The sequence below is a fragment of the Solanum verrucosum genome, unplaced genomic scaffold (assembly GCF_900185275.1).
Source record: "Solanum verrucosum unplaced genomic scaffold, falcon-dt-bn FXZP01000010.1, whole genome shotgun sequence".
Classification (NCBI taxonomy): Eukaryota; Viridiplantae; Streptophyta; class Magnoliopsida; order Solanales; family Solanaceae; genus Solanum; species Solanum verrucosum.
The window spans coordinates 645,333-672,007 of record NW_026020633.1 but is presented as its reverse complement, the minus strand read 5'-3'; the positions used below and the strand labels follow the sequence as shown (position 1 = coordinate 672,007).

At 33.0% G+C, this 26,675-nt stretch overlaps 1 protein-coding gene and 1 long non-coding RNA gene across 3 annotated transcripts; one reads left to right on the top strand and one right to left on the bottom strand.

The window, feature by feature from the left end:
- The first annotated feature begins 8,892 nt into the window (after positions 1-8,892).
- On the top strand, positions 8,893-19,432 carry LOC125812033 (uncharacterized). Of its 2 annotated transcripts, none has more exons than XR_007441959.1 (3): positions 8,893-8,952; positions 14,624-14,681; positions 19,297-19,432. It is a non-coding gene; the product is annotated as an uncharacterized LOC125812033 (long non-coding RNA). The 2 variants fall into 2 exon arrangements; XR_007441960.1 differs by lacking the exon at positions 19,297-19,432 and adding an exon at positions 14,768-14,814.
- Positions 19,433-21,157: 1,725 nt separating this feature from the next.
- LOC125812040 (monooxygenase 1-like) lies at positions 21,158-26,204 on the bottom strand. The gene is made up of 6 exons (XM_049491540.1): positions 26,075-26,204; positions 23,535-23,681; positions 22,565-22,615; positions 22,291-22,462; positions 21,935-22,160; positions 21,158-21,790 (listed from the first exon to the last, which is right to left on the bottom strand). The coding sequence occupies exons 1-6, from the start codon at positions 26,161-26,163 to the stop codon at positions 21,291-21,293; spliced, it is 1,185 nt and encodes a 394-aa protein (XP_049347497.1). The 5' UTR covers positions 26,164-26,204; the 3' UTR covers positions 21,158-21,290.
- Between the last annotated feature and the right edge of the window lie 471 nt (positions 26,205-26,675).

The following is a 26,675-nucleotide window of genomic DNA, read 5'->3' as shown; positions in this document are numbered from 1 at the left end:
CCCCAGGTGATAATTTTGTTAAAATGGCGCCAAATTTACATACCAATTTTCTGTGAAAATTATTTTCCCATGTAAAAAGGTTTAGAATTTAGGAATTTCTTATTTCCACAAGAAAAATCTTAGAAAATTTCTACGGAAATAATCCCCAAGTAAAATCTACAAGTAATTTACAATTTTCTAGTAGCTCACCATTGATGTTGCTGAATTGGAGATCGGGAACCGATCTATGCGTCATTTGAATGCTGAGGACCTGAACCTACATCACGAGAAGATGTAGCGAAGAGTATGCATCAGTACTTGAAAGGTATTGAGCATGCAGGATAAAATAAAGATGTACAAAATACATAACTGAACAAAGCATATAACTGAGCAATGACATGAGATAAGCATAATACTATACTGAAAGCACTGAACATGAACTAATTGAATGCAATGACCAAGTTTATAACATGTTGAGACTGAAATCTGACTGTAACTGATAACATGGTCAATGCAATAGAATCTAACTATGGGAGCTACTAATGACCAACATAAAACCATATGAGCTAAATGTGGAGTCCGATGTATACGCCCCATTGAGAGGACCCAATATACCCTGCTAGAGGTATAGAGGCTTGACTGGCGTGATCACTAAAATATAATGCCCGCATAGGAAACTTATAAACCTATGGGGGCACGTAGTTTTGGGACTATTCGAGTACGTTGAACCCTAGTCCATTCGGTCTAAGCCTACTCCTAATTAGAATGTATGTAAGCAATATTATGACTGAAATGCTGAAGTACTGGATAACTCAATTACTGACATGCAAACTCTGAGAATGCAACAATTATAACTGATAATGTGACATTCGTAAACTGAAGCATGTATATCTAAAATAATTGACCTAGCATATGTAATTCATGAACTAAAAGAACTACATAGCTAGGGTTTTGAATATCATACAAAAAACTAAGCAACAATATGATAATCTGATTTGATCATTTTAACAGCTAAAACCCAACAATTTCTAATATTCAAGAAACCCTAGGTCTAGATAATATTAAGGGAATCAAGATTCTGACTGAAATCTAGGGACCTAGTGGATGAAAAGAATCCACCAGTGAAATCCCACATACCTGGTGATGAATTCCACGGAGAAATTTTTCGATTTCGGGGTTGGAACTGATGAAAACTCGTTGTGTTCTTGAACTAGGGTTGCTCGACTTTCTTTTCTATTTTCCTCTAAGTTTTCGCTTGATTTTGGTGAGTAATTGATTAGGTTAGGTTCTAATTAGTTTACTAGGCTAAAACTGACCAAATCCACGTAGTTTAGAGGTTAAAAAACGTAGTTTAGGGGTTCAACGCATAAGAAAAAGACCAAACGACCCCTGACTTAAAAGCTGTCGGGGTCACCGACAGTCCGTTCTAGTCGATCGTCGTTCGGTTTCAGAGAGTTAAATTTTGGGGCTCTGACCTACGGCCCTAGACCACGGACCGTGGTCTGACCTACGGTTCATGGGTCCTGGCGTAGGCTGACCCTTAGCTAAATTTTCTGGGGGGTTCTGGGATTGAAAGCTGGGGGCTGACCCACGGCCCTGGACCACAGACCGTGGCCTGACCTACGGTCTGTAAGTCCCGGCATGGGAGGACCTTTAGCTGGATTTCTGGAATGTTTCTGGGAAGGGCTGCAGGTGGCCATCCACAGACCACCAAAACGGACCGTGAGTCAACCTACGGTCCGTGGGTTGCACCTGCAACTTCTGAAAATCTATTGGTTGGTCTGTTTTCGGATACGGGGTGTTACAGATACAATACAATTTTAGTAAAAACCAAAACAAACAGTGTATTTAAACTAACAATACAATACAATCAGAGCAGATCCAAGATTTAGATTTAATGGTATCAAGTAGACACATTGATTAGATCACTAAACCAACCTTAGGCTTCAATACCGCGCAAACTCTACAAAGCATAATTTTTTAAAAATAATTTTACTATAAATATATATTATTCATTTATAATAATTCTCGACGAGTTTACATATTTTGAAAACGGACAATAAGAGCATTATTACTTACATTTGTAAATATATCACGTACTATGTAACAAACTAAACAATCATTTGAATAGCAATCACCAATGTTATTTCATACTTCAGTTTTTATCTACTTCATGAAAGAGAATGATATTTCCACAGTTGTGATACATGTAAAATATTTGCTTAATCAATTTTAAGAAGATTAAGAAAAAAATATATACTTTATTTTATTAGGAAAAAATAATTTTATCATTATCTAAATAAAATTAAAGATGAAGTTACTATGATATTATTTAAAAAGTACATGACGTTATTCTATTTAAATTATAATAAAACGAGATTAAGAAAATATTACTTCCGATGTTTTTTAAGTTAAAAGAATTTCAAAAGAAAAGAAACAAGAAAGGGTTCTTTAAGAATAATAATTTAATTACAAAAAAAAATAATCATGTTTATTAGAAAAAGTGTATTTTTGACACAATAAAGTAACAACAGATTTTCAGATTAACCACTTTAAGGAAATTCCTAGTGCAGGAAAAAAGATGGTCAACACAAAACCTAGTTCATGGTGGCGACATGTGGCTTCCAACCTTCTAAACTCTGATTTCCCTTTGCTTCCAATAATTCTACCCTCAACGTTGAAAGATATATCAACTGTTAGCCCTAACTTGCCTAAGGAGAAAATATTTGCAAACACTTTGAATGTTAATGATGATAATGAGACTCTAGAGATTTGTTCTTTAAAGAAGGAGATCACATATGTGGAAGGTGCACCACAAGTAAAATGGACGGATACAGGAAGTGATTCAGAAGACTCATATTGAAAATTGAAGGGTGACTGTCAAATAGGATTGCTACGCCCAAACATGAGGACTATGTTAACATGATCTCGAAAGGGGCTTTCAACATTAATTGCAAAGACGGGTATTCATATTTGATGCGTACTATTATTTATGATTCTAGATTCAAGGTTTCTGAAGAGACAACTATGGCCATGGCATGGATTTCATTTCCTAATCTTCTGTCAACCTTCTTTGTGAAAGAATGTTTATTTTCAATTGTTGCGGCAGTTGGTAAACCAATTTATTTCGATCAAGCAACAAGGCCTAGTTGTGCACGTGTGAAGGTGTTGGTAGATCTCAAAGGCAAATTTTCTACGATGGTGCAGATGAATATAGAAAATCTAGAAATGGGAGAAATGAGGTCAAATATGATAAATATTCAATACTATATATCATGTCCCGAAATACTTCGAGTGCAAAATGCAAGGGCACAACAAAAACAATTGTAAAATAGGTATAAAGCAAAGAGAAATGATGAACAAACAAAACAATTGGAGCAAATTAGGATCCTTCATGAGCAGCAACCACTACTTAAAAAAGAAAATGCAAGAATTCTTTTAAGTGGAAAGGTAGTGGGGGACCCGAGTAACTGGAGAAGATTTGGTATTGTACCCACCAACAAAACTTAATTTAGCTCATACCCACTTAATTTGTTTTTGCTTTATCTTCTAGGGCTAGGCTTTTTAAAAAGGAAAAATTGTGAGGTCATGGGTCTCTTTGGCCTTTTTAAAACTTAGGGTATATTTGTGAATGTGGGGTCATGGGCTTGTTTATTATTTTTAAAACTTGGGAAAAAGATATAAGTTTACAAAAATATATAATAATCCCAATACATTTTTAAAAATATTATTTATTGATGAAAATCGAGGTACAATTTTCTGAATATTTGTTCCGGCGTTTCTTCTTCTCCAAGTGCAAGGGCTTTTCATCTTCCAAGAACATCTTCTATTCTTGAAAGATGGAACCAGTGTAATCATACGTTACTCTTCCCCATACAGTTCTCTTCCATTAACTTATACAACCTTAGCTTTTCATCGTCCTAAACCCCTCTCAAATCATCATCTATTTTTTTCAATCTTTTTCCCCAAGTTCAAAGCTCTCATCTTTGGTAAGTTGAACCTTCTGTAATGGTGTTCTTCGGTAATTTTTAGTCATATTTGATTGTTTATTGAGTATAACTCTCTCTGTTCATATTTATATGTCCCATTTACTAAAAAGAGATGGTCCTTAATATTAGTCATTGTATAAAAGCAATACATAAATGATATTATTCTTCCTATTTTACCTTTGAAAATAATAGTCTTGAAAGTATCAACATAGGAAAATTAAATGATTAATCCAGGTTCATTGATCAATTTAATTAATCAAAATAAATTAATTTATGTTCATTTATGAAAAAAAATTTGAGGGAACACCATATAAGGATACACTGGTAAATTTACCTAATTTCTTAAAGATCGTAAAATCTAAAATAGTGACATATAAATAAGAATGGAAAAAGTAATACACAAATCTAATACATATATTTTGTTAATACATTCTATCAAATCTAAAAATCTAATGGTTGTGATTTATGTGAAAGAGAGAAGTGCCCCTATAATATAGTGAAGGGTGCATGTATTTCCTTAGACTGATAAAGAAAATAGTCATAAGCTCTGATAGAGGATCTTTTTGGTGTTATTAACATTTATTTCTTTAGTTTATTTTTACTAATATTTTAAATTTTACACGATTTAAAAAAAAAAAAATTGATATAAATGTTGAAAGTATTTGCAAAAGGTTTATGTGGAAAGAAAATCTTAAAACATCAAAAAAAAAAAAAAAAAAACCTTAATTGCTTGGGAGAAATTATGTTGGTCAAAGATATGTGGAGGAATGAACTTTCTGGATGTGCATACCTGAAACAAAGCTGCAATCAGTGGCGGAGCCAGAAATTTAAATAAGAGGTTCAAAATCTGAGAAGTAAACACACGAACTAGTGGAAGGGGGTTCGACATCTATTATACATACATAAAAAATAATTTTAACCATGTATAAATAGTAATATTATTCGTCCAGGGATCCCTCATTATATGCTGCCTCCGCCCTTGGCTGCAATAGAGAAATTATTGTGGAACCTGTGCAAAAAAAAAAAAAAAAAGATAAACTATAGGTAAAGTGGATCCATAACTACTATGGACAAGAAGAAATATGGGGCATCACACAAGCCAAGAAAGCCTCTTGGGTGGTATAGAGAATACTAAAGGCACTCAAAAATCTCCTAACTGCTAGATACAATGAACAAGCACTGCTGAATATTAAAAACTACTCTGTCAAGGAGGTCTATAAAAAGATGAGGGGAAGCATGGACATGGTTGAGTGGAGGAAGTTGGTCTGTACAAAATATGAAGCTTCTAAATGGTTGTTCATACTATATCTTGCCTTCAACAGGAGATTATCAACAAAGATTAGATTGGCGAAATGGGGGATATATAGTTGCTAGCTTGACATGTCTACTATGTCAAGAGGAGGATGAAGACATTGAACACTTGTTCTTTGAATGCTCATTCACTTCAAATGTGTGGAATAAGATTCTGACATGGCAAGGGATTCAGAGGCCTAGCCTAAAATGGCAGGATGAAGTACAATGGGCATTAGCACATATAAAGAGCAAAAACAATGTAACACAGGAATATAGAATGACACTGGCAGGACCATATATTGTTTATGAAAGGAACGAAACTACAAAAATATTTCAGCACAAACAGAGAAATAGAAGGAGACTATCATCAACAGATAATACAAAGTGTGCACATAAGAGGAACCCAGAATGTCAAGTGAGGAAGTAGGATGTAACAGCTTAATATATATCCCTAGTATCAATGTTAGAAAGAAAGGATAGTTGTTAGAGTGTGATGGGCGTAGCTGAGCTTGGGGCTGCTTGTCCAAGCATGCTGATTTTATTTTTTTTGAATGTTTTGTATTGCTCACTTTACCAAAAAAAAAAAATGGTTGATATAACTATATTATTATAATAATATTTATATCAATTGATATTTAATATTAGATCTTAAAAATAATTTAGAGAATAAGTAGCTAATATTAAAAACAAAATATATTAAAATAACTATTTTTTAATATATTAAAAATGAAAAATAAAAAAAAATCTCTTTATAAAAAATAGCGACAAGTAAAATGAAGTAATAAAAGAAGTACCATAAATCGTGATACCTTGTATAATTTAACATGTTATTTACACTCGTTCAAATTAATTTGTGTGCATATTTGAGGGTATACGAAATTATGATTAATAATGTGTTTGCATATAAACATGCATTAAATAAGAAAAACACATTTTCTAAAATTATTTTTAAACCTCACACCTCAACTTTAATCTAACTCAAGTCTTGAGTACAAATTTCCTATACAAATCTGGATCCTACTCCTGATTCTAGATTCAGAATTCGATTTCCGACCTCGATGCAAGATCCAACTCCCGAGTTCTAGGTAGGTTGGGATCAGGGTCCGATCCCGATTGCAATGTCGAGTTTATGGTAAGGAATTAAGGTTGAATCCCAAATTGGATATCAAGATCAAGTCCCGAGTCAGTGTTTGGAGTCGGATTTTGGATCGAATGTCGAGGTCGAGTTCCGATTTAGGAGTTGAGTTCGGGTTTGGATCGGTCGTAAAGGTCGGATGTCGAGGTCAGATTCAAATTTGGAAGTCGGGTTGAATTCTGATTCAAAAGTCGGATCCCAGATTGGGAGTAGGGTCTTAGTCTGAAATTCATATCGTGAGATGGGTGTTAGGATCAGGTTCATGATCAGTCATCAAGGTCGAGTGTCGTCGAGGTCAGGTTCTGATTTGGAAGTCGAATCGAGAAACGTGATCGGGTCTCGAGTTAGGTGTTAGATTCAGGTTTCATCTAGAGAGTTGAGGTCGAGTCCTAGGTCAGGTGTCGAGTTTTGGTTCCGGATCGAATGTTGGGGTCGAGTCTCAATTCGGGTGTTAAGGTCAGGTGTCATGTCCTCATTCAGATGTTAGGGTCAGATCCAATGTTAGGTGTCGGGTCGAATGTCAAGATCAGATCTCATATCGATCATCGGGGTCGTGTCCTGATTCGAATGTTCAAGTCGATTTTCGGATCAATTATCTGGATTGATTTTCAAGTCAAAAACTAAATTTCTTAAAAGTATTTTCTACTCTCTACTCAAAATTAAGATATTTTCTGGAAAAGGGTCATATTTGCCCTTGTACTCTTAGAAAATAGTTATATTTATATCTCATCATACATTTTTGATATATTTACTCTTATCATCCAACTATGGGTTCATATTTGCCCTCGGAGAGTTAACTCTCATCTTCCCACCCTTATTAGCTATGTGGCACTCATGTGAATTTATTTTTACTTCAATTATTACATTTAAACAATCATTTCAAATAATCACTTATTCAACCCGAGATCATCTGATCTTTAAAAGAGCAAAGATCAACACACCCAGTATCCAGAATTCTCCGCAAAGCAAAAAAGATCAAATCAAATTTTAAACATAAAACATGAAAATGAAGCAAACTTGCCATGAATGAGAGTTCCTTTCATATGAAAGAAATCCTATAATCTAAGACAAAGCTCATTGGAACAAGACTGCAATAGAAACTCTCCCATAGGCCATACAGAGAGATATAACCCATTAAATTATGACTAAATAGATAAGCAAACTTTCAACCAAAATGACAACTCCCTCCATCCTAGCAAGCTTCTACATCTCAACTTCATCTTAAATTTTCTTGTCAACGAGATCCTCAAACAAATTAGCAGCATCTTGAACTGTTGCAATAGTTTATGCATTCTCCTCTTCCACGGTGATTCCAAATCAACAACCCACAAGCCAAAATCCTGACTCTGTTGAATTAAAAATAAATACACATGAGTGCCACATAGATAATAGGGGTGGGAAGATGAGAGTTAACTCTCTGAGGGCAAATATGAACCCATAGTTGGATGATAAGGATAAATATATCAAAAAAGTATGACGAGGGTAAATATGTACTTAGGGCAAATATGACCCTTTTACGAAATATTTTTCTTTAATACCAAAACCCTTATATCTAGGGTTTCACCGTTCCTCTCAATTCCAGGCAACCTACACTTTCTTACTTCTTATCGGGGTATTTCCAACTTTTTCGCATTGCCACCTCTGTGTATTTTGGTACTGTTCTAGTTTCGCCATTTTTGAATCAGCTAGTATGACTAAACAAGGTATGCAATTCTCTTTCTAGTTATTTTTTTTTTAATTACAAGTTTTAAGCCTAATAAGATTATTACAACTTATTTTAGCACCTAGTAAAAGAGCTGCTGTTGAAGGGGAAAAAGAAGATATAATCATTGCTCTGCCAAGAAACGTTGTTGATCGTATCCTTGAGCTCTTGTCGGTTCACGATGCAGCAAGAACTAGTATTTTGTCTAGTAAATGGAGAGATATTTGGGTCTCACTTCCATATCTAGTGCTAAATAACTATTTTTGTAAAAAGTTGGCAGAAAAATCTACCACTGTTTTTAAAATAACAATTGATGAGATTCTCTTACAGCATGTTGGAGACATTGTGAAGTTTGTTCTTGACGTTTCAGGAATAAATTTGAATTTGTCTTCATATGCTACTATTAATAGATGGATGAGTTATGTCACCAAAAATGGTGTCAAGGAGCTAACTATTAATATGTCGGATAATAAAACGTATATACTGCCTTCTTATGTATATAATTGTCCGACCTTGACGCATTTGGAAATCTTCAACTGTGTCTTCAAACCACCAACTTCTTTTCTTGGCTTTCGGAATCTTACGTATCTTCATCTAGAAAGAAAAACATTTGTGCCAACCAACCAATTTTGTGTTATCAAAGTTCCCCTTGTTGTGGATTTAGCCTTGATATTCTATTGTGGCACTCAATACTTGAAGATGGTTTCACCACAATTGAAGTCCTTGTTTGTTGTTGTGGGTCACTGTCTCGTGCTAAATTGCTTTATGAATTGCAATAAACTGAGCAAGTTGGTGATTGAATTGGAAAAAGTGGAGGATAATCCAAAACATGATGAAATATCAACCTTGGAAAAGTTGCTATTTAGCTTTCCTTCCCTTGAACAACTTTATTTGGATCGCTTGGTCCTTGAGGTAAGAAATTGACATGTTGTTTCACTTGAATATTTAATATATAGTGATTGTATTCATCGAATTCTAATTATTGTACTTTTCGGAAAGCTTTTGAATGCAAATATAGTTCTGGAGGAGCTTCCTCCCAAGCTCAACTAATTGTGGTGTCTACACTTAGGTGTTGATTTCAACAAAGTGGATCAGACTTGTTGTGCTCTACAGTTAATCAAGAGTTTTCCTAATTTGAGTAAACTTCTGATTACGGTAAGAAATAGCACATATATGTTGTCGTGCAATGGATATAATTATTATTTGGTTTCATGTTTGCTCTTCATATATTTGAACTTGAGAAGCTAAAATGTCTTGGGATTTCTTTATACATTAGGTCTAGGATGGCGACGACAATGCTTAAACAATTATGAAATATTTGGAGACACGAACCTGCTTGAACAGACCACTTAACAAGCTCAAGTATGTGACCATCAGTTCTTTTAAGTGTTCAAAACCCAAGTGTTTTTTGTAAAGCTATTATGTGCTCGCACTCCGTCTCTTGTAAGGATGTGCATTGACCAAGGGATAGCCATTGATTCCCAGGAAGAAAGGAATATCACCATAAAATTGATGTGTTTTCCTAGAGCTTCCACACGGGCAGAACTGTTCTATTTTCCATTTGAGGCTACGAACGCAGACTGATGCCCCTGTTCTCAATGAGTTTTGTTAAACAAGGTACTGAATTGGCCAATTACGTAAAACGTGTGGTTTCCTTAATGGTAAATATGTTCATCACTTGGATGTTTTTAAAGTTGAAGAGTTTGTGTTGACATATGCATATTTAGCTACCTGTTTGGTAACTAAGGAAGGAATTTCAGTGATATAGTCCATGAATTGCAGGGAAAGATTCTTGGTTTTGGGGCTATTTTTGCAAAGCACATGCAGATTCAAATGTTGCTTCTTTTTTCTTTGTATATGAGTCCGGAGACATATATTGCTATACTTTTATCCCGGGCTCAAAAGTCAACCCCAAGATCAAAATCGTAAATTTGACACCAATTAGTTTACCAATAAGGTCAGGAGCATATGTGCCAAAAAATTATTGAAATCTAAGCACTAATTGATTCCCAAATTGAAGAAACATCAATATTCAACTCTAGGTATTAAAAGCCCCAATTTATAATCAATTTTTGTATGTGAATACCAATGACCCCCCTCCTTTTTCGTGAATGCGGAGGAGTGAGTTACTGGCACTAGAAGACAACAAAACTAAAAAAATCAAACTTCAACCAAAACTTCAATCCACTCCTTGGAATTACTTCGGAACCTTCCAGATGCAAACCAATTATACAGATTGACGGCAAAACATGTTTCAAGCCTGTTGAAATTATCAAAACAACAGGACAAAACCTACTTTTCCAAAATGCTAGAATCCATCCAATGATCCAAATCACTCTTGAGGTTTGACAGATCCAAATCACATGTCAAACCTACTTATCATCCCTCTCAATTGTTGGCAACCTGCACTTTCTCACTTTTTCACCGGAATTTCCAACTCTTCTCTTGATATGACATTGCCACCTCTGTGTACTTTGGTACTGTTCTATTTCACCATTTTTGAATCAGCTAGTATGACTCAACAAGGTATACAATTCTGTTTTCCTCTATTCAGTACTGCCAATCGATTTTTATCTAAACCGTGAACACATTTAATTACTATTGTCAATCACTATACCATAAGATACTACGCACAATCAACATCATCAGTCAACACCATTCCAAATTGACAAACAATCACCATCGTTATTCATCACCACAATCAATCGGCATATCGGTGGATCGGACGGGTAATTTTGCTTAACGATTTGGCCTATCAGATCGGTTTTTAAATTTACTAATCCGTTAGCCAAACAACAAGATATCAATTTGTTCGATAACGGATTAACAATTATCAGGTAATGTATTGGCTAACATCTACTTTTTTTCATGAACGCACCTTAAAAAAGGGACTTCTTTTCACTATTTTAAATGTAAGTTAAATTATTAATTTTTTTCTATATTTCAAAAAATATATAGATTAATAGTTATATAATAGTTACTACAATAGAAAAAAGTAAATAGTTTTTTCAATTTTTGTCTTTACGGCTTTAACAATAAATAACTATATATATGGCAAAATATTACATGAGACTAATATATCTAAGATAAAAGTGTAAGTATGGTAACTCTGAGTCTGTTTGGAAAACCACGTGGTAATTGGAATTGGTGTAATTACTAGGGTAGTAATAATCAGCCTAGTAATTTTACAGTCTAGTAATTACACTGACCTGTTTGGTTGCCTCAGTGTAATTACACTGTAGTTACACATGTCTTGTTTGGATGTCACAGTGTAATTAATTATACATGTTCTGTTTGGACTTTGGATGCACAATTGCAATCATAAAATTATATTAAATTTTAAAAATAAAAATTTATACTAAACAAATAAGAAACTTTATAAATGATATTAAATTAAATATTTAAGATATATATTAATTAATAAACATATGTTCTTAACTAATATTATGAAAAAAAATAATTGATTTATATATAATTTCAAATTAATATATTTCAATTGAATTGATCATAAAAACCAAAAGTATGAAGTTTCTACGAACATCGTGAAATGCATGTTTGATAAAAATATTAATATATAAATAAAATGTCATAAATTATTAAAATGTTTAACAAAAAGATAATCTAATTAAAAAATGACTTGCAATGTGAATTCAATATTACTAAAACAAATGAAATTGAAAAATATAACATAAGTTATAAATTCAAAACAAAAAATTTAACATAATATTCTTATCGCAAATTTCAACATCGCATAAATAAATATGATGTATTTTTATTTTTTTAAAAGAAAGAAAACGTAAGTCTATAACCTTATTTAACAATAAATTATATTTTAATTTAAAAATTAGAATACTAATAAAATTATGCTAATGAGAAAATAAGCATGGCATAAAGAAAGTAGATAATACAAAAAAATTGCATAGAAGCATGTGAATAAGGTTGAGAATGAGAAGGAAATTATAATAATATAAAATAAAAAATAAACTTTTACAGATTTTTAGAATAATAAAAAAAAAAAAAACTTAAAATAATAGAAATAAAAAATTAAAACAAAAAAATAAATAAAAGAAATTAAAAAGTAGTCAGCCGGTAATTACACCATGTAATTACCAACAATTCGCATCTTCTCCCTAATTGGAGAGTGTAATTATCCCTGCCAATTACACCAATTACCTGCTGACCAAGTAATTATTTGTCCAACCAAACAGGACAGTCAGTGTAATTACACTCAATAACACTCAATTTAATTACTAGGTTGGCTTTCCAAACAGGCCCTTAATGGGTTAACGATTTATCCTATAAGGAAATTGAATAATTTTTCCCCACACCAATAAGTCGTTAATTATAAAATTCTAATCTGTCCACCAATCATTTATTCAATAACCCAATACAAATAAGCCAATAAGCTAATTTTACGATTGACTTATCGATTACAAATTGACTTTGAACACCCCTGCCATCAATCCATATTAAAATTTTAAAATATTTTAATTTAATTTTATATTTATTGTTTTCTAAATAAAGACAAATTTTATTTAAAAAACAAGCTATATTAATTATTTAATATTCAAACGTTTTAATGGAAACGGAAAAGGGTCAAAATTGCCCCTGAACTATGCGAAATAGACCACTTATACCCTCCATTACATTTTGGGATCAAAAATACCCCCGCAGTTATCCCAGGAGACCACAAATACCCTCAAGAGTTAACACCCCAATTTTTTAGTGACGTGGCATGCCACATGGGACTAATCCTTCCACCTAATCATTGCCAACTAAGATTCACTACAAAAGAACTTGACTTTTAGTGGCGACAAAGTTGCCACAAAATCCCAAAATATTGCCACTAAAGGTTATGAGTGATTTTTAATGGCGACTAAGGCTCCAACAACCATTCGCTAGTAAAACCTATTTTTTCAACAAAAAAAATATGATAATTAATTTTCGATTGCGACCTAATTTTCTAAAATAAATAACTTGCAATATCCATATTAAAAACATCCAATATTATTACGAAAAATAATCAAAATTACTTCTCAATTCAAATCTCCTACTATATATATAATGAATTATTGTACATTTTATACATTTACATATGACATAAAAATAAAACATATAGTGTCTTCAAACTCCTACTTAATCGATATCATATTTGGTTTTTAAAAAACAATGAAGAAAAAAACACAAAATTAGAATTTAATGTTAAAAACTTTTAGTGACGATTTTCTGGGCTTTTGTGGCGACTGTTGTTGCCGCTAAAGGTGTAGTTCTTTTGTAGTGAATCCTAGTTGGCAATGCTTAGGTGGAAGGATTAGTCCCACGTGGCTTGCCACGTCAACAAAAATTTGAAGTGTTAACTCTTGAGGGTATTTGTGGTCTCTTAGAATAACAGCAGGGGCATTTTTTATCCCAAAATGTAACGAAGGATATAAATTGTCTATTTCATATAGTTCGGGGGCAATTTTGACCCTTTTCCATAATGGAAATGAAAACAAATGAGCCAATGCAACCCAGACCAAAAAATCCCTAAAATCTAGGGTTTCACCATGGCATTTCCTCGCTCTCAATTGCTTGGCAGTAACGTTTCTTTGCCGGGCATTTCACTTTTTCTTAATACGGCGTTGCCACCTCTGTGCATTTTGTTACTATTTTTGAATCAGCCAGCATGACTCAACAAGGTATAAAATTCTCTCTTTTCCTCTTTCTAGTATTTTTTTGGATAATAAATTTTAAGATATTATTTTTACTAATTTTAGCACCTAGTAAAAGAGCTGCTGTTGAAGGGGAAAAAGAAGATATAATCATTGCTCTACCAAGAAATGTTGTTGATCGTATCCTTGAGCACTTGCCGGTTCACGATGCAGCAAGAACTGGTATTTTGTCTAGTAAATGGAGAGATATTTGGGTCTCACTTCCATAACTAGTGCTAAATAACTATTTTTGCAAAAAGTTGACAGCAAAATCTACAATTGTTTTTAAAATAACAATTGATGAGATTCTCTAACAGCATGTTGGAGATATTGTGAAGTTTGTTCTTGACGTTTCAGGAATAAATTTGTCTTCATATGCTAGTATTAATAGATGGATGTGTTATGTCACCAGAAATGGTGTCAAGGAGCTAACTATTAATATGTCGGATAATAGAATTTATATACTGCCTTCTTATGTATTTAAATGTCCGACCTTCACACGCTTGGAACTGTTCAACTGTGTCTTCAAACCATCAAATTCATATCTTGGCTTTCAGAATCTTACGTATCTTCATCTACAAAGAATAACATTTGTGCCAACCAACCAGTTTTGTGTTATCGATGTTCCCCTTCTTGTGGATTTAGTCTTGATGTTCTGTTGTGGCATTCAATACTTGAAGATGGTTTCACCAGAATTGGGGTCCTTGGTTGTTCTTGTGGGTCACTATCTCATGCTAAATTGCTTTATGAATTGCAATAAACTGATCCTGTTGGTGATTGAATTGGAAAAAATGGAGGATAATCCAAAACATGATGAAATATCAACTTTGGAAAGGTTTCTATTTAGCTTTGGTTCACTTGAACAACTTTATTTGGGTTCCTTGATCCTTGAGGTAAGAAAATCGACGTGTTGTTTCACTTGAATATCTAATATATAGTGATTATTCATCAAATTCTAATTATTGTATTTGTCTAAAAGTTTTTGAACGCAAATATAGTTCTGGATGAGCTTTCTTCCAAGCTCAACTTCTTGTGGTGTCTACACTTAGGCGTTGATTTCAACAAAGTGGATCAGACTTGTTGTACTCCACAGTTAATCAAGAGTTTTCCTAATTTGAGTAAACTTCTGATTACGGTAAGAAATAGTACATATATGTTGTCATGCAATGGATATAATTGTTATTTGGTTTCATGTTTGCTCTTCATATATTTGAACTTGAGAAGCTAAAATTTCTCTATACATTAGGTCGAGGGTAGTGATGACAATGTTGAAACAATTATAAAATATTTGGAGACACAAACCTGCTTGAATAGACCACTTAACGAGCTCGAGTATGTGACCATCAGTTCTTTTAAGTGTTCAAAAACTAAGTGTTTTTTGTAAAGCTATTATTTGCTCGCACTCCGTCTCTTGTAAGGATGTGCATTGAGCAAGGGATAATCATTGATTCCAAGGAAGAAAGGAATATCACCATAAAATTGATGCGTTTCCCCAGAGCTTCCACACGGGCAGAACTGTTCTATTTTCCATTTGAGGTTACGAACGCAGATTGATTCTCCTGTTTTCAATGAGTTTTGTTAAACAAGGCACTAAATTGGCCAATTTCTTAAACGTGTGGTTTCCTTAACGATTAATATGTTCATCAATTGGATGTTATTAAAGTTAAGAGTCTGTGTTGACATATGCTATATTTAGCTACCTGTTTTGTAACTAAGGAAGTAATTTGACAGGAAGTTGAGTGATATAGTCCATGAATTGCATGGAAAGATTCTTGGTTTTGGGGCTATATTTGCAAAGCACATGCAAATTCAAATGCTCTTTCTTTTTTCTTTGTATATGAGTCCGTAGACATATATATTGCTATACTTTTATCCCGGGCTCAAAAGTCAACCCCAAGATCAAAATCGTAAATTTGACACCAAAATTAGTTTACCAATAAGGTCAAGAGCTTATGCGCCAAAAAAATTATGGAAATCTGAGCACTAATCGATCCCCAAATTGAAGAAACATCAATATTCAACTCTAGGTATTAAAAGCCCAAATTTATAATCAATTTTGAATGTGAATACCAATGACCCCCTCCTTTTTTGTGAACACGAACACGGAGAAGTTACTGGCACTAGAAGACAACAAAACCAGAAAAATCAAACTTCAACCAAAACTTCAATCCACTCCTTGGAATTCTCCGGAACCTTCCAGACGCAAACCAAATATACAGATTGACGGCAAAACATGTTTTGGGCTTGTTGAATTCATCAAAACACCGATTTGAGGTCGTATTGACAATTCAAACCTAATTTTCTAAAATGCTAGAATCCATCCAATGATCCAAATCACTCTTGAGGTTTGACAGATCCAAATCACATGTCAAACCTACTTTTCCTCCCTCAATTGTTGGCAACCTGCGCTTTTTCTCAGTTCTTCGCCGTGATTTTCCAACTCTTCTCTTAATATGACATTGCCACCTCTGTGTATTTTGGTACTGTTCTAGTTTCATCATTTTTGAATAAACTAGTATGACTCAAGAAGGTATACGATTCTCTTTTCCTCTAATCACTATTGCCAATCGATTTTTATCTAAACTGTGAACACCCCTAGTTACTATTATCAATCACTATACCATAAGATACTATGCACAATCAACATCATCGGTCAACACCATTCCAAATTGACAAATAATCACGGCTGAACCCATCGGTGGCCCCTTAAAGTTGGCACCAACTTTCACTTAGACACCTCAACTAAGCTTTATTCATTTTAGACACCTCATGTCATGTCACTGTGTCATTTTGACACTTTTTACTGAATTGACAAAGTGCGTGTGTTGCACTAATTTTAAGTGCGTGGAAAGCATTTTTTGTGAAAAATAATATTTTTTTCTCTTCTTCTCTCTTTCTCCTTCACCTTCCATCACCATTATGTACTGATTTTGAGTAAAACAAAAAAAATAATACACTCATTAAAAAAGATTTAAAAAGAATCATAAACTGATTGAAATAATTTATAAAAGCTATTTTTTAATAAAAAATTCAGATCTAAAAAATAACAACACCATCTTGTCGAAAAAGATGGAGATCCATCATATTTGTTACTATCTTTGTCACTCTCTCCCCCTAGCTTCTACCAAAATATATTTTATCTATAATTAGAATTATTAGTCATAAAAGAAAATATGAGAAGTCATTGAAAAAAAAATGGATCCAAGTCTTCTCAATTTTTTCGGCGGAACAACAATTTCCGGCGAAATTTTTTTTAGATCTTAGTCATTGAAACGACTTCCTAGAAAATGAAATCTTTTTTTATTGATTTTTTAAAATATAAGTTTATATATTTTTTCTTTCTTCTACTTATAATTAAATTTTACTTTTTTTTACCCAAATTGCCACATGTCTTCTCTTAATTTATTATCATGTCATCCCGCGAGGGTATAACACACATTTTGTAACTTTTGTTGATTGTTAAAAAAGTGTCAAAAATGACACAGTGGGGCATGACATAAGATGTCTAAAATGAACAAAGCTCATTTGAAGTGTCTAAGTAAAAATTGGTGCCAACTTTAGGGGGCCATCGATGAGTTCAGCCAACAATCACCATCGTTATTCATCACCACAAACAATTAGGATTGCTTATCGGGCAGATCAGGCGGATAATTTCGCTTAACGATTTGGCTATCAGATCGGTTTTTAAATTTACTAACTCGTTTGCCAAACAATAAGATATCGATTTGTTCGATAACGGATTAACAATTATCGGGCGGTGTATTGGGTAACATCTACCTTTTTTTTTCATGAACGCACCTTAAAAAGAGGAATTCTTTTCAATATTTTAAATGCAGTTAAATTATTAAATTCTTCTATATTGCAAAAAATATATAGATTAATAGTAATATAATAGTTAATACAATATAAAAAGTAAATAGTTGTTTCAATTTTTGTCTTTACGACTTTAAGACTAACAATATAGAATTGTATATATGGCAAATTATTAAAAGAGACTAACATATCTAAGATAAACGTATAAGTATGGTAACTCTTAACGGGTTAACGGTTTATTCTATAAGGAAATTGAATAATTTGCCCCCACACCAATAAGCCGTTAATTATAAAATTTTAATCCGTCCACCAATCATTTATTCAATAACCCAATACGAATAAGCCAATAAGCCAATTTTACGGTTGACTTATCAATTACGGATCAATTTTGAACACCACATACCATCAATCCAAATTAAAATTTTAAAATATTTTATTCATATGATATTAAATTAATTTAGTATTTTTATTTAATTTTATATTTATTCTTTTCTAAATAAAGACAAAATTTTATAGAAAACAAGCTATATTAATATTTAATATTTAAACGTTTTAATGGAAATGAAAACAAATGAGCCTATGCAAACCCAAACCAAAAAATCCCTAAAATCTAGGGTTTCACCGTGGCATTTTGCTCGCGCTCATTTGCTTGGCAACGTGCGCTTTGTCACTGCAGTAACGTCTTCTTTGCCGGGGCATTTCACTTTTCTCTTAATACGGCGTTGCCACCTCTGTGCATTTTGGTACTATTTTTTGAATCAGACACAATTTTTCAATCAGCCAGCATGACTAAACAAGGTATAAAATTCTCTGCATTTTTTTGGATTATAAATGTTAAGCCTAATAAGATTATTTTAACTTATTCTAGAATCTAGTAAAAGAGCTGCTGTGGAAGGGGAAAAAGAAGATATAATCATTGCTCTGCCGAGAAACGTGGTCGATCTTATCCTTGAGCTCTTGCCTGTTCACGATGCAGCAAGAACTAGTATTTTGTGTAGTAAATGGAGAGATATTTGGGTCTCACTTCCATTTCTAGGGCTAAATAACTATTTTTGCAAAAAGTTAACAGCAAAATCTGCAAATTTTTTTAGAATAACAGTCGATGAGATTCTGTTACAGCATGTTGGAGACATTGTGAAGTTTGTTCTTGACGTTTCAGGAATAAATTTGTCTTCATATGCTAGTATTAATAGATGGATGCGTTATGTCACCAAAAATGGTGTCAAGGAGTTAACTGTTAATATGTCGGATAATAAAATTTATATACTGCCTTCTTATGTATTTAACTGTCCGACCTTGACACATTTGGAACTCTTCAACTGTGTCTTCAAACCACCAATTCATTTTCTTGGCTTTCGGAATCTTACTTATCTTCATCTAGAAAGAATAACATTTGTGCCAACCAACCAGTTTTGTGTTATCGATGTTCCCCTTCTTGTGGATTTAGTCTTGACGTTCTGTTGTGGCACTCAATACTTGAAGATGGTTTCACCACAGTTAGAGTCCTTGGTTGTTCTTGGGGGTCACTATCTCGTGCTAAATTGCTTCATGAATTGCAAAAAAATGAGCGTGTTGGTGATTGAATTGGAAAAAGTGGAGGATAATCCAAAACATGATGAAATATCAACCTTGGAAAAGTTTCTATTTAGCTTTCCTTCACTTGAACAACTTTGTTTGGGTTCCTTGGTCCTTGAGGTAAGAAATCTACACGTTGTTTCACTTGAATTGGAAAAAGTGATTGATTGTATTCATCGGATTCTAATTATAGTACTTGACTGAAAGCTTTTGAATGCAAATATAGTTCTGGATGAGCTTCCTCCCAAGCTCAACTGCTTGTGGTATCTGCACTTAGGAGTTGATTTCAATAAAGTGGATCAGACTTCTTGTGCTGTACAGTTAATCAAGAGTTTTCCTAATTTGAGTAAACTTCAGATTACGGTAAGAAATAGTACATATATGTTGTCGTGCAATGGTATAATTATTACTTGGTTTCATGTTTGCTCTTCATTTATTTGAACTTGAGAAGCTAAAATGTCTTGGTATTTCTTTATACATTAGGTCCAGGATGGCGATGACAATGCTGAAACAGTTATGAAATATCTGGAGACACCAACCTGCTTGAATAGACCACTTAATAAGCTTGAGTATGTGACCATCAATTCTTTTCAGTGTTCAAAAACTGAAGTGTTTTTTGTAAAGCTATTATGTGCTTGCACTCCATCTCTTGTAAGGATGTACATTCAGCAAGGGATAGCCATTGATTCCAAGGAAGAAAGGAATATCACCATAAAATTGATGCGTTTTCCCAGAGCTTCCACATGGGCAGAACTGTTCTATTTTCCATTTGAGGCTACGAACGCAGACTGATGCCCCTGTTCTCAATGAGTTTTGTTAAACAAGGTACTGAATTGGCCAATTACGTAAAGCGTGTGGTTTCTGTGTCAATGTGTGTGATAAGATTAAAAGTTTTTGTATGCATATTTAACTACCTGTTTGGTAACTAAGGATGGTATTTGACAGGAAGTTCATACAATGAAAATATTTCCTGTTGGTTGTCTGGTTAGAGGCATTAACACCTGTGTTTTTTGGGATGGTGAGTTAGCAATTGCAAACTGGTTCTAACCAAATTGAATGTATTCACATTTTTATGTAGAGGTTTTGTTTCCTATTGCTATGTTATCACAATGTTGAAGATGCTGGCTTTACTTTATTATTACCAGTGGAGTTTGAGTGATATAGACCATGAATTGCAGGGAAAAATTCTTGGTTTTGGGGCTATTTTGCAAAGCACATGCAGATTCAAATGATGCTTCCTTTTTTTCTTTGTATATGAGTCCGTAGACATATATATTGCTCAAAAGTCAACCCCAAAACTTCAAAGCACTAGAAGTCAGAAGAATGCAAAACTAGCAAAATCAAGCTTCAACCAAATCTTCAATCCACCCTATGGAATTCATTTGGAACCTCTCGGATACAAACTAAATATGCAGAATGATGATAAAAGACGTTTCGAACCTGTTGGAATCATCAAAATACCTATTAGTGGTTGTTTTGACCAAATGTTGATCGAGGTTAAATCTAACTTTTTTCAAAATATTTGAATCCATCCAATGATCCAAATCACTCTCCAGACCTAATAGATTGTCAAGATTCAAATCTGACCTTGCTAACCCAAAATGTTGACTTTGGTCAAACTTTCCAAAAACCTAACTTCCAAGAAAGAAAATCTTCTTCGAAACTCATCTGATCACCTTGGAGATCGTGTCACCCTTCTTGAGAAGTCGTAAAAGGCATAATGAAACTACGAGAAGGGTCAAAACTTGAAAACACAAATGACCACGAGGGTCATTACAATTCTCTTCGTTTCTCCTCATTGAGTTTGTATGTTTCATGATTGATCTACTCGAATATGCCATTAACTTCATCCGGATCTTTAGATTCTATCTATCAATGATGTGTAAAACTCCCTGATATATTTGGGGATCTTGCATTACTCGAACAATGGCCATATTAGTTGTTGTGTATTCATTGAAGTACTATGGTAGGATAAACCCATATAAACATAGAACAATAAATAAGCTGCAACTATTGTTGCAGTTGATCACTCTTAAACTTGTAAAAAGTTGAACAAGTAGACACACGCGTTCTAGATATCAAAAGATGGATACAAAAGCGCAAAACACTTGGTATCAGAGGAGACCACAGTCATATTGAGTATGAGCATTTTGGTTTCTGAAGAAAATGGCCATCACAGCAACGACGACAATTTTTGTGAGCATTGGTCTATTCTCAATAAGAAGGGCAGTCAGATAAGATTGTGTTGCTAGTTTTACCACCCTCATTTTCCTCTCTTTTATATACCGATCCAATGCCTCTTCATGATCAAAACAACTTCCGTTAATCGTCTTTGCCAAGTTTCTTCCAAGCACCACTGCATCTTCTATTCCTGATGAACCTCCCTGCCCAAGGAATGGACCCATTACATGCATTGCATCTCCAGCAACCGTTACTGTTTTTTCCCGAAAATTTCCAAATACTAAGTCCCATGGTGCGCGATATTTCAAGTGAGCAAATGACAGAGAATCCAAGTCACATTTTTCTATCATTTCTTGTACATCAGCTGGATGACCACTTACTGCCTCCATGGCTCTTTGTTTGATAAATTGTGTATCTTGTGGAAACTTGGCATCTGAATGTGCACAAAATCAATCAGACGATACAGAAAACAAGATAGATGGACACAAGACGGAGATAAAATTCATTTGTGGGATCATGAAAAGTATCAAAATTGAAGTCACATTATAACAAAAGGCATCAAATTGGATTACCATACCTGTGCCCTGTTGAACAGCAACAAACCAATGTACCAACTTATCAGTGATCGGTAGTCTCCCAACTGCGGTTTGGCCAATGATGAGACGGGCAAATTCGAGAGGAAATGAGTGACCATTGGGATAACTTGTTAAACCCCTGATTGCACAATTCCGAAATGTTTTTGCAGGCTTTAATCCAAGGAAACTTGCCACTATTGACCTCCATCCATCACACCCGATCAAAACCTGCAACGATCACTCAAACATAATGTAATCAACTTCTATTTTATTGAGCCACCCTTACCACCAATACATCAGAAATTTTCACTGTCAAGGGAATTCATAAAAGAGGACAGAGCAAATAGAGAAAGAATACCTTAGCACCAATACGCTTTCCATTAGAAAGTAGAAGACTCGGTAAGAAAGTGATAGGATCCATTTCTACAGACACAATATCGCATCCAAAACGTATAGTATTTGGAGGCAAAGCATCAGCAAATGTTTCGACTATATCACTCCTCTTCAGACAACGAACCTCTCCGATATTCCTATATTTTAATAACACCGTATAGAGTTACTGTTTACTTTCTCTTCTTTCAAGTGTAGAAAAAAATGAAATTGACATCGATTTCGATTTGAATTTGACTTACTTGTATGGTGTGAATTTTTCATTGCCCTTGTCCATCCATGTAATTCGCATCCTGTTTGATATACTATAAAGTTAACAAGAGTACTAGAGTAGAAAAACTAGAGAATTAAAAGGCACAACACATAAAAATACCCTTTAACTTGACCTCATTTCATATTTATGTCCTGCAATTTTGGGTGTGCACAAGTAGACACTTAAATTTGTATAAAGTTGAACTAACAGACACACGTGTCCTACATGACAATTTGTGTCCTACGTGTATTATGTCACATAGAGGACTCATGCAGAGGCGTATCCAGAATTTCGGCTAGATGGGTGCACGATTACGAAAAATGTATCTTAAATATAAATTTGATCGATTTGACTTTTAGTTTGTAATATGAACCATTAAAGTTTAAAAATTATAGGTCCAAAATATATAATACTACTAGTTTTAAATTTTAATATACACATTTGATTTAATTATATAAAAAATTTACAATGCTAAATTTTTTAGGAATTCTCAATGTAACACACTTGAAAATTTTGAAACAATAAAGGAAAAAAACAAAACAAAAATTAGTTGAAACGACAAAAGTGTAACTGATAACCACTTGGAAAAGTGTTACTCAAAGAGACAAGATAGATATAAGATTTAAATTTTTATCTCTCACTTAGAGAAGTGCACCCATCATTATCGCATTATTATATGATACTTTGAACATGAGTTCACACATCTATATTTAAATATTTTTAAAAATATATAACATTACTATATATGATCTAGAGAGGGGAGCATGGGTTCACGTGAACCCACGGCACCCCCTCTAGATACGCCTCTAGACTCATGTGTCTGTTTTTTCAAGTTTATACAGGTTTAAGTGCCTAGTTGTGCATATTCAAAGTTGGAGGGCATAAATGTGAAATGAAACCAAGTTAAAAAGCGCATTTATGCGTTATGCCGAATTAAAATGATGTAAAGATTATATTACCCTTGAAGAGGAAGAGCAGTAGTTCTTAGATGAGAAGCCACACCAAGTTGATCAAGTGCCTTCCATCCATTAGGCAATACACCTATGGCTGCTCCTGCTGATCTTAAAGTTTCTGATTTCTCTAATACCACACTCTTTATCCCTTTCCTGCATTTGGTTTTATATATAAATTTATACAAATTCTTTCTTCAATAAACTAAGTAGACGTTTTGGACCTACCATTTTTTCTCGTAACTTAAAATCAGAGATGAAATGATCGTTTGGACATGCATGAGATGAAATCCAATTTTTTTTTTTAAAAAAAAAACTTAGATTTAGGAATTTCATGTCATGAATTCATATTTTTCAAATATAAAAATTGACCAACAAGTTTATATTTTATTTTTAAAAAAACTACAATTTTAACATTTATTTCATCTGTAAACAAAATCTATAGTTGATATTGTTACTCTTAGCAACCATTAAACCATCTATATCAGGTATAACAACTACTCTCACCACTCTTATTGAATTACAGTTCGATGAATAAATGTTGTATTTTTAGAATAATTTTATAATCATTTGCTTATTTAATATGATATAAATTTTGTTTGGATTTTTAAGTTGTATTTTTTGTTTATAAACATAAAGCTCTCTTATACTTGTATTTTAAATTTATATCATAATTTCGAGGCGGAATTACCCGAGACACCCTTATACTTGGCTCCATTTGCAAGTTGGGCCCTTATACTCATGACTTTATCAACTGAACCTAGGGGTGTACATGGCTGGGTTGGTTCGGGTTTTTCAAATATCAAACCAAACCATTTGTGTCGGATTTTTAAATCTATAAACCAAACCAAACCAATAAAACTCGGGTTTTTCAACTTCGGGTTTTTTCCGGAAAAATATTCATACAAACATATAATTTACTTGTACTTCAAATATTTCTTTAGTCGTACCAAAATACAACTATCTAAGGTGTTTCTTAAGAAAATAACACAAAATATTATATGAGTAATGATACTAAAATATCCAACAAAAAATAATAATAATAATGAAATCGCGTAAAACAAATATTGCAAATTAACAAGTCATAATGAAAATGATCATAATTTAAAAGAACTAAATCATGCTAAAATAAGTTTAATAAGTATTAGTTACATGACTAAATATTAAAGGAAATTAAAATTAGATTATGTATTTGAATAAACCAATGTAAAACCATAGAACAAATATTCAATATTATTGTCATTCTTAGTGTTGAATTGATTATTTTTTTTGCTTTAGTATTAATTTAATTTTGATTTAAGCTTTATTATAATTACCAATATCTGTGGACTATAATCTTTATTGAACCATTTAGAATTCTAAGTTTCAAACTTGAAATAATAATTTATTAAAAGATAAAAACTAAGAAAAAGTATAAGAAATATTTAAAAATTATATCAAAGTAAATATTTTTAAGTATAAAATAAAATTTTAAAATTATATATATAATGTCGGGTTGGTTTGGTCTCGGGTTGGTTTTTTATTATTAAAACCAAACCAACCCAAATATAGTCGGGTTTTTTTTTTCCAATACCAAACCAAGTCAAACCAACCACTAGTCGGGTTTTTTTTTCTCGATTTGCGGTTTGGTTAGATTTTCGGCTTGGTTTTGTACTCCCCTAACTGAACCCTTAAACACAATAAAACACAATATTTTAAACTTTTTTCTCGTTCTATCCTACGTGTGAGATTTTGTACACTTGTTTTACACGTGGAATTTCACTTCATTTTAGTGACACATAAGATATTAAATGTTAAAAAAGAAAAAAAAATACTTTTGCAGAAATATTAAACATTATGTTATATTTGCTCTCAAATTGAAAGCCAAATTCATACCAAATAGATGAAATTCTTGTCTATTTGACTTGAATTTTACCCTACAAACACAAACCCAACAAATTCTCATCACAATTTTAAATCAATTTCATAAATTCACAAAATTCATTTAGTGTTCTTCAAGCTTCCTCAAACTGATCAATGAAATTTTTCAATACCGAAGTTTGGTTGGGTGATGGTGTTAAGAAGGAGGAGAGCTTTTATTATTACTATTTTTATTATTATAGCTTATTTCAGTTTTTTTTTTTAAAAAAATAATATTTTTTTAATGTATAATATTTTAAATTTATTTGCTTTGACACATTTTATCAACTCAGCAATATTAGTGTCGCATAAATTTGATCAGGGGTCAAAAGTTAAAAATATTGTGTTTCAGTGAGTGAGAAGTTTAATTGGCAAAATCATAAATATATAAAAACCAAAGTTTACATATGGAATCAAGTACAGAGTCCCTTGTATCATACTACCTGATTTCAAATCATGATTTCATCTCACTTAACGAAATAAATCTTAAATATTGAAATGATGAAGTTAGTCTAGCACAGTAAATTAAGATTCTGGTCTGAAAGGGCGTGAATTCACATCTCACTCCCAATATTTATATCTTAGTTAATTATTACTTGTCCATAGAAAGTAAAAAAGAGGAAGAAAAACAGAAGTAGAGAGAAAAGAACCTGTGCAAAGCAAGAGCTGTGGCAAGTCCACAAAGGCCTCCACCTACTATCACTATCTCCTGAATTTCATCACAACCACTTGACTCCATCTTAATTATTTTTCTCTTTTCTTTGTGACTGTTTGATAGGAAGTGATTGCTTGGATCTGACTATATATTAAAAAGAATAATGTTATTTAAGTAACAAGTGGAGTAGAAAAGGAAATGGCCAAGAAAGGGTTGAATACTTTGCAAAAAAAAAAGTTTGACCATATTTAATTCCTGTCTCTCTAGGACCCAAATAGCATGACAACATGTAAGGGGGACACACTGTTTTACTCAATTCTATCATTAGGAATTGTAGTAGTACTTTGGAATTTTTAAAGTCATAATATATGAATATGTCTTTTAATTTGATTTTAATAATTTAATTGATATTTATGTTTTTCAGTTTTTGATTTTTGAATGTGCATAAGTAGATATTTAAATTTGTCTAAAATAGAATAGGTAGAAAGACATACTCCCTCCGTCCCATTTTATGTGGCAACATTTCCTTTTTGGTCAATCCCAAAAAGAATGTCACATTTCTTTATATGGAAAGTATTTAAAGGTACAATTCCTTT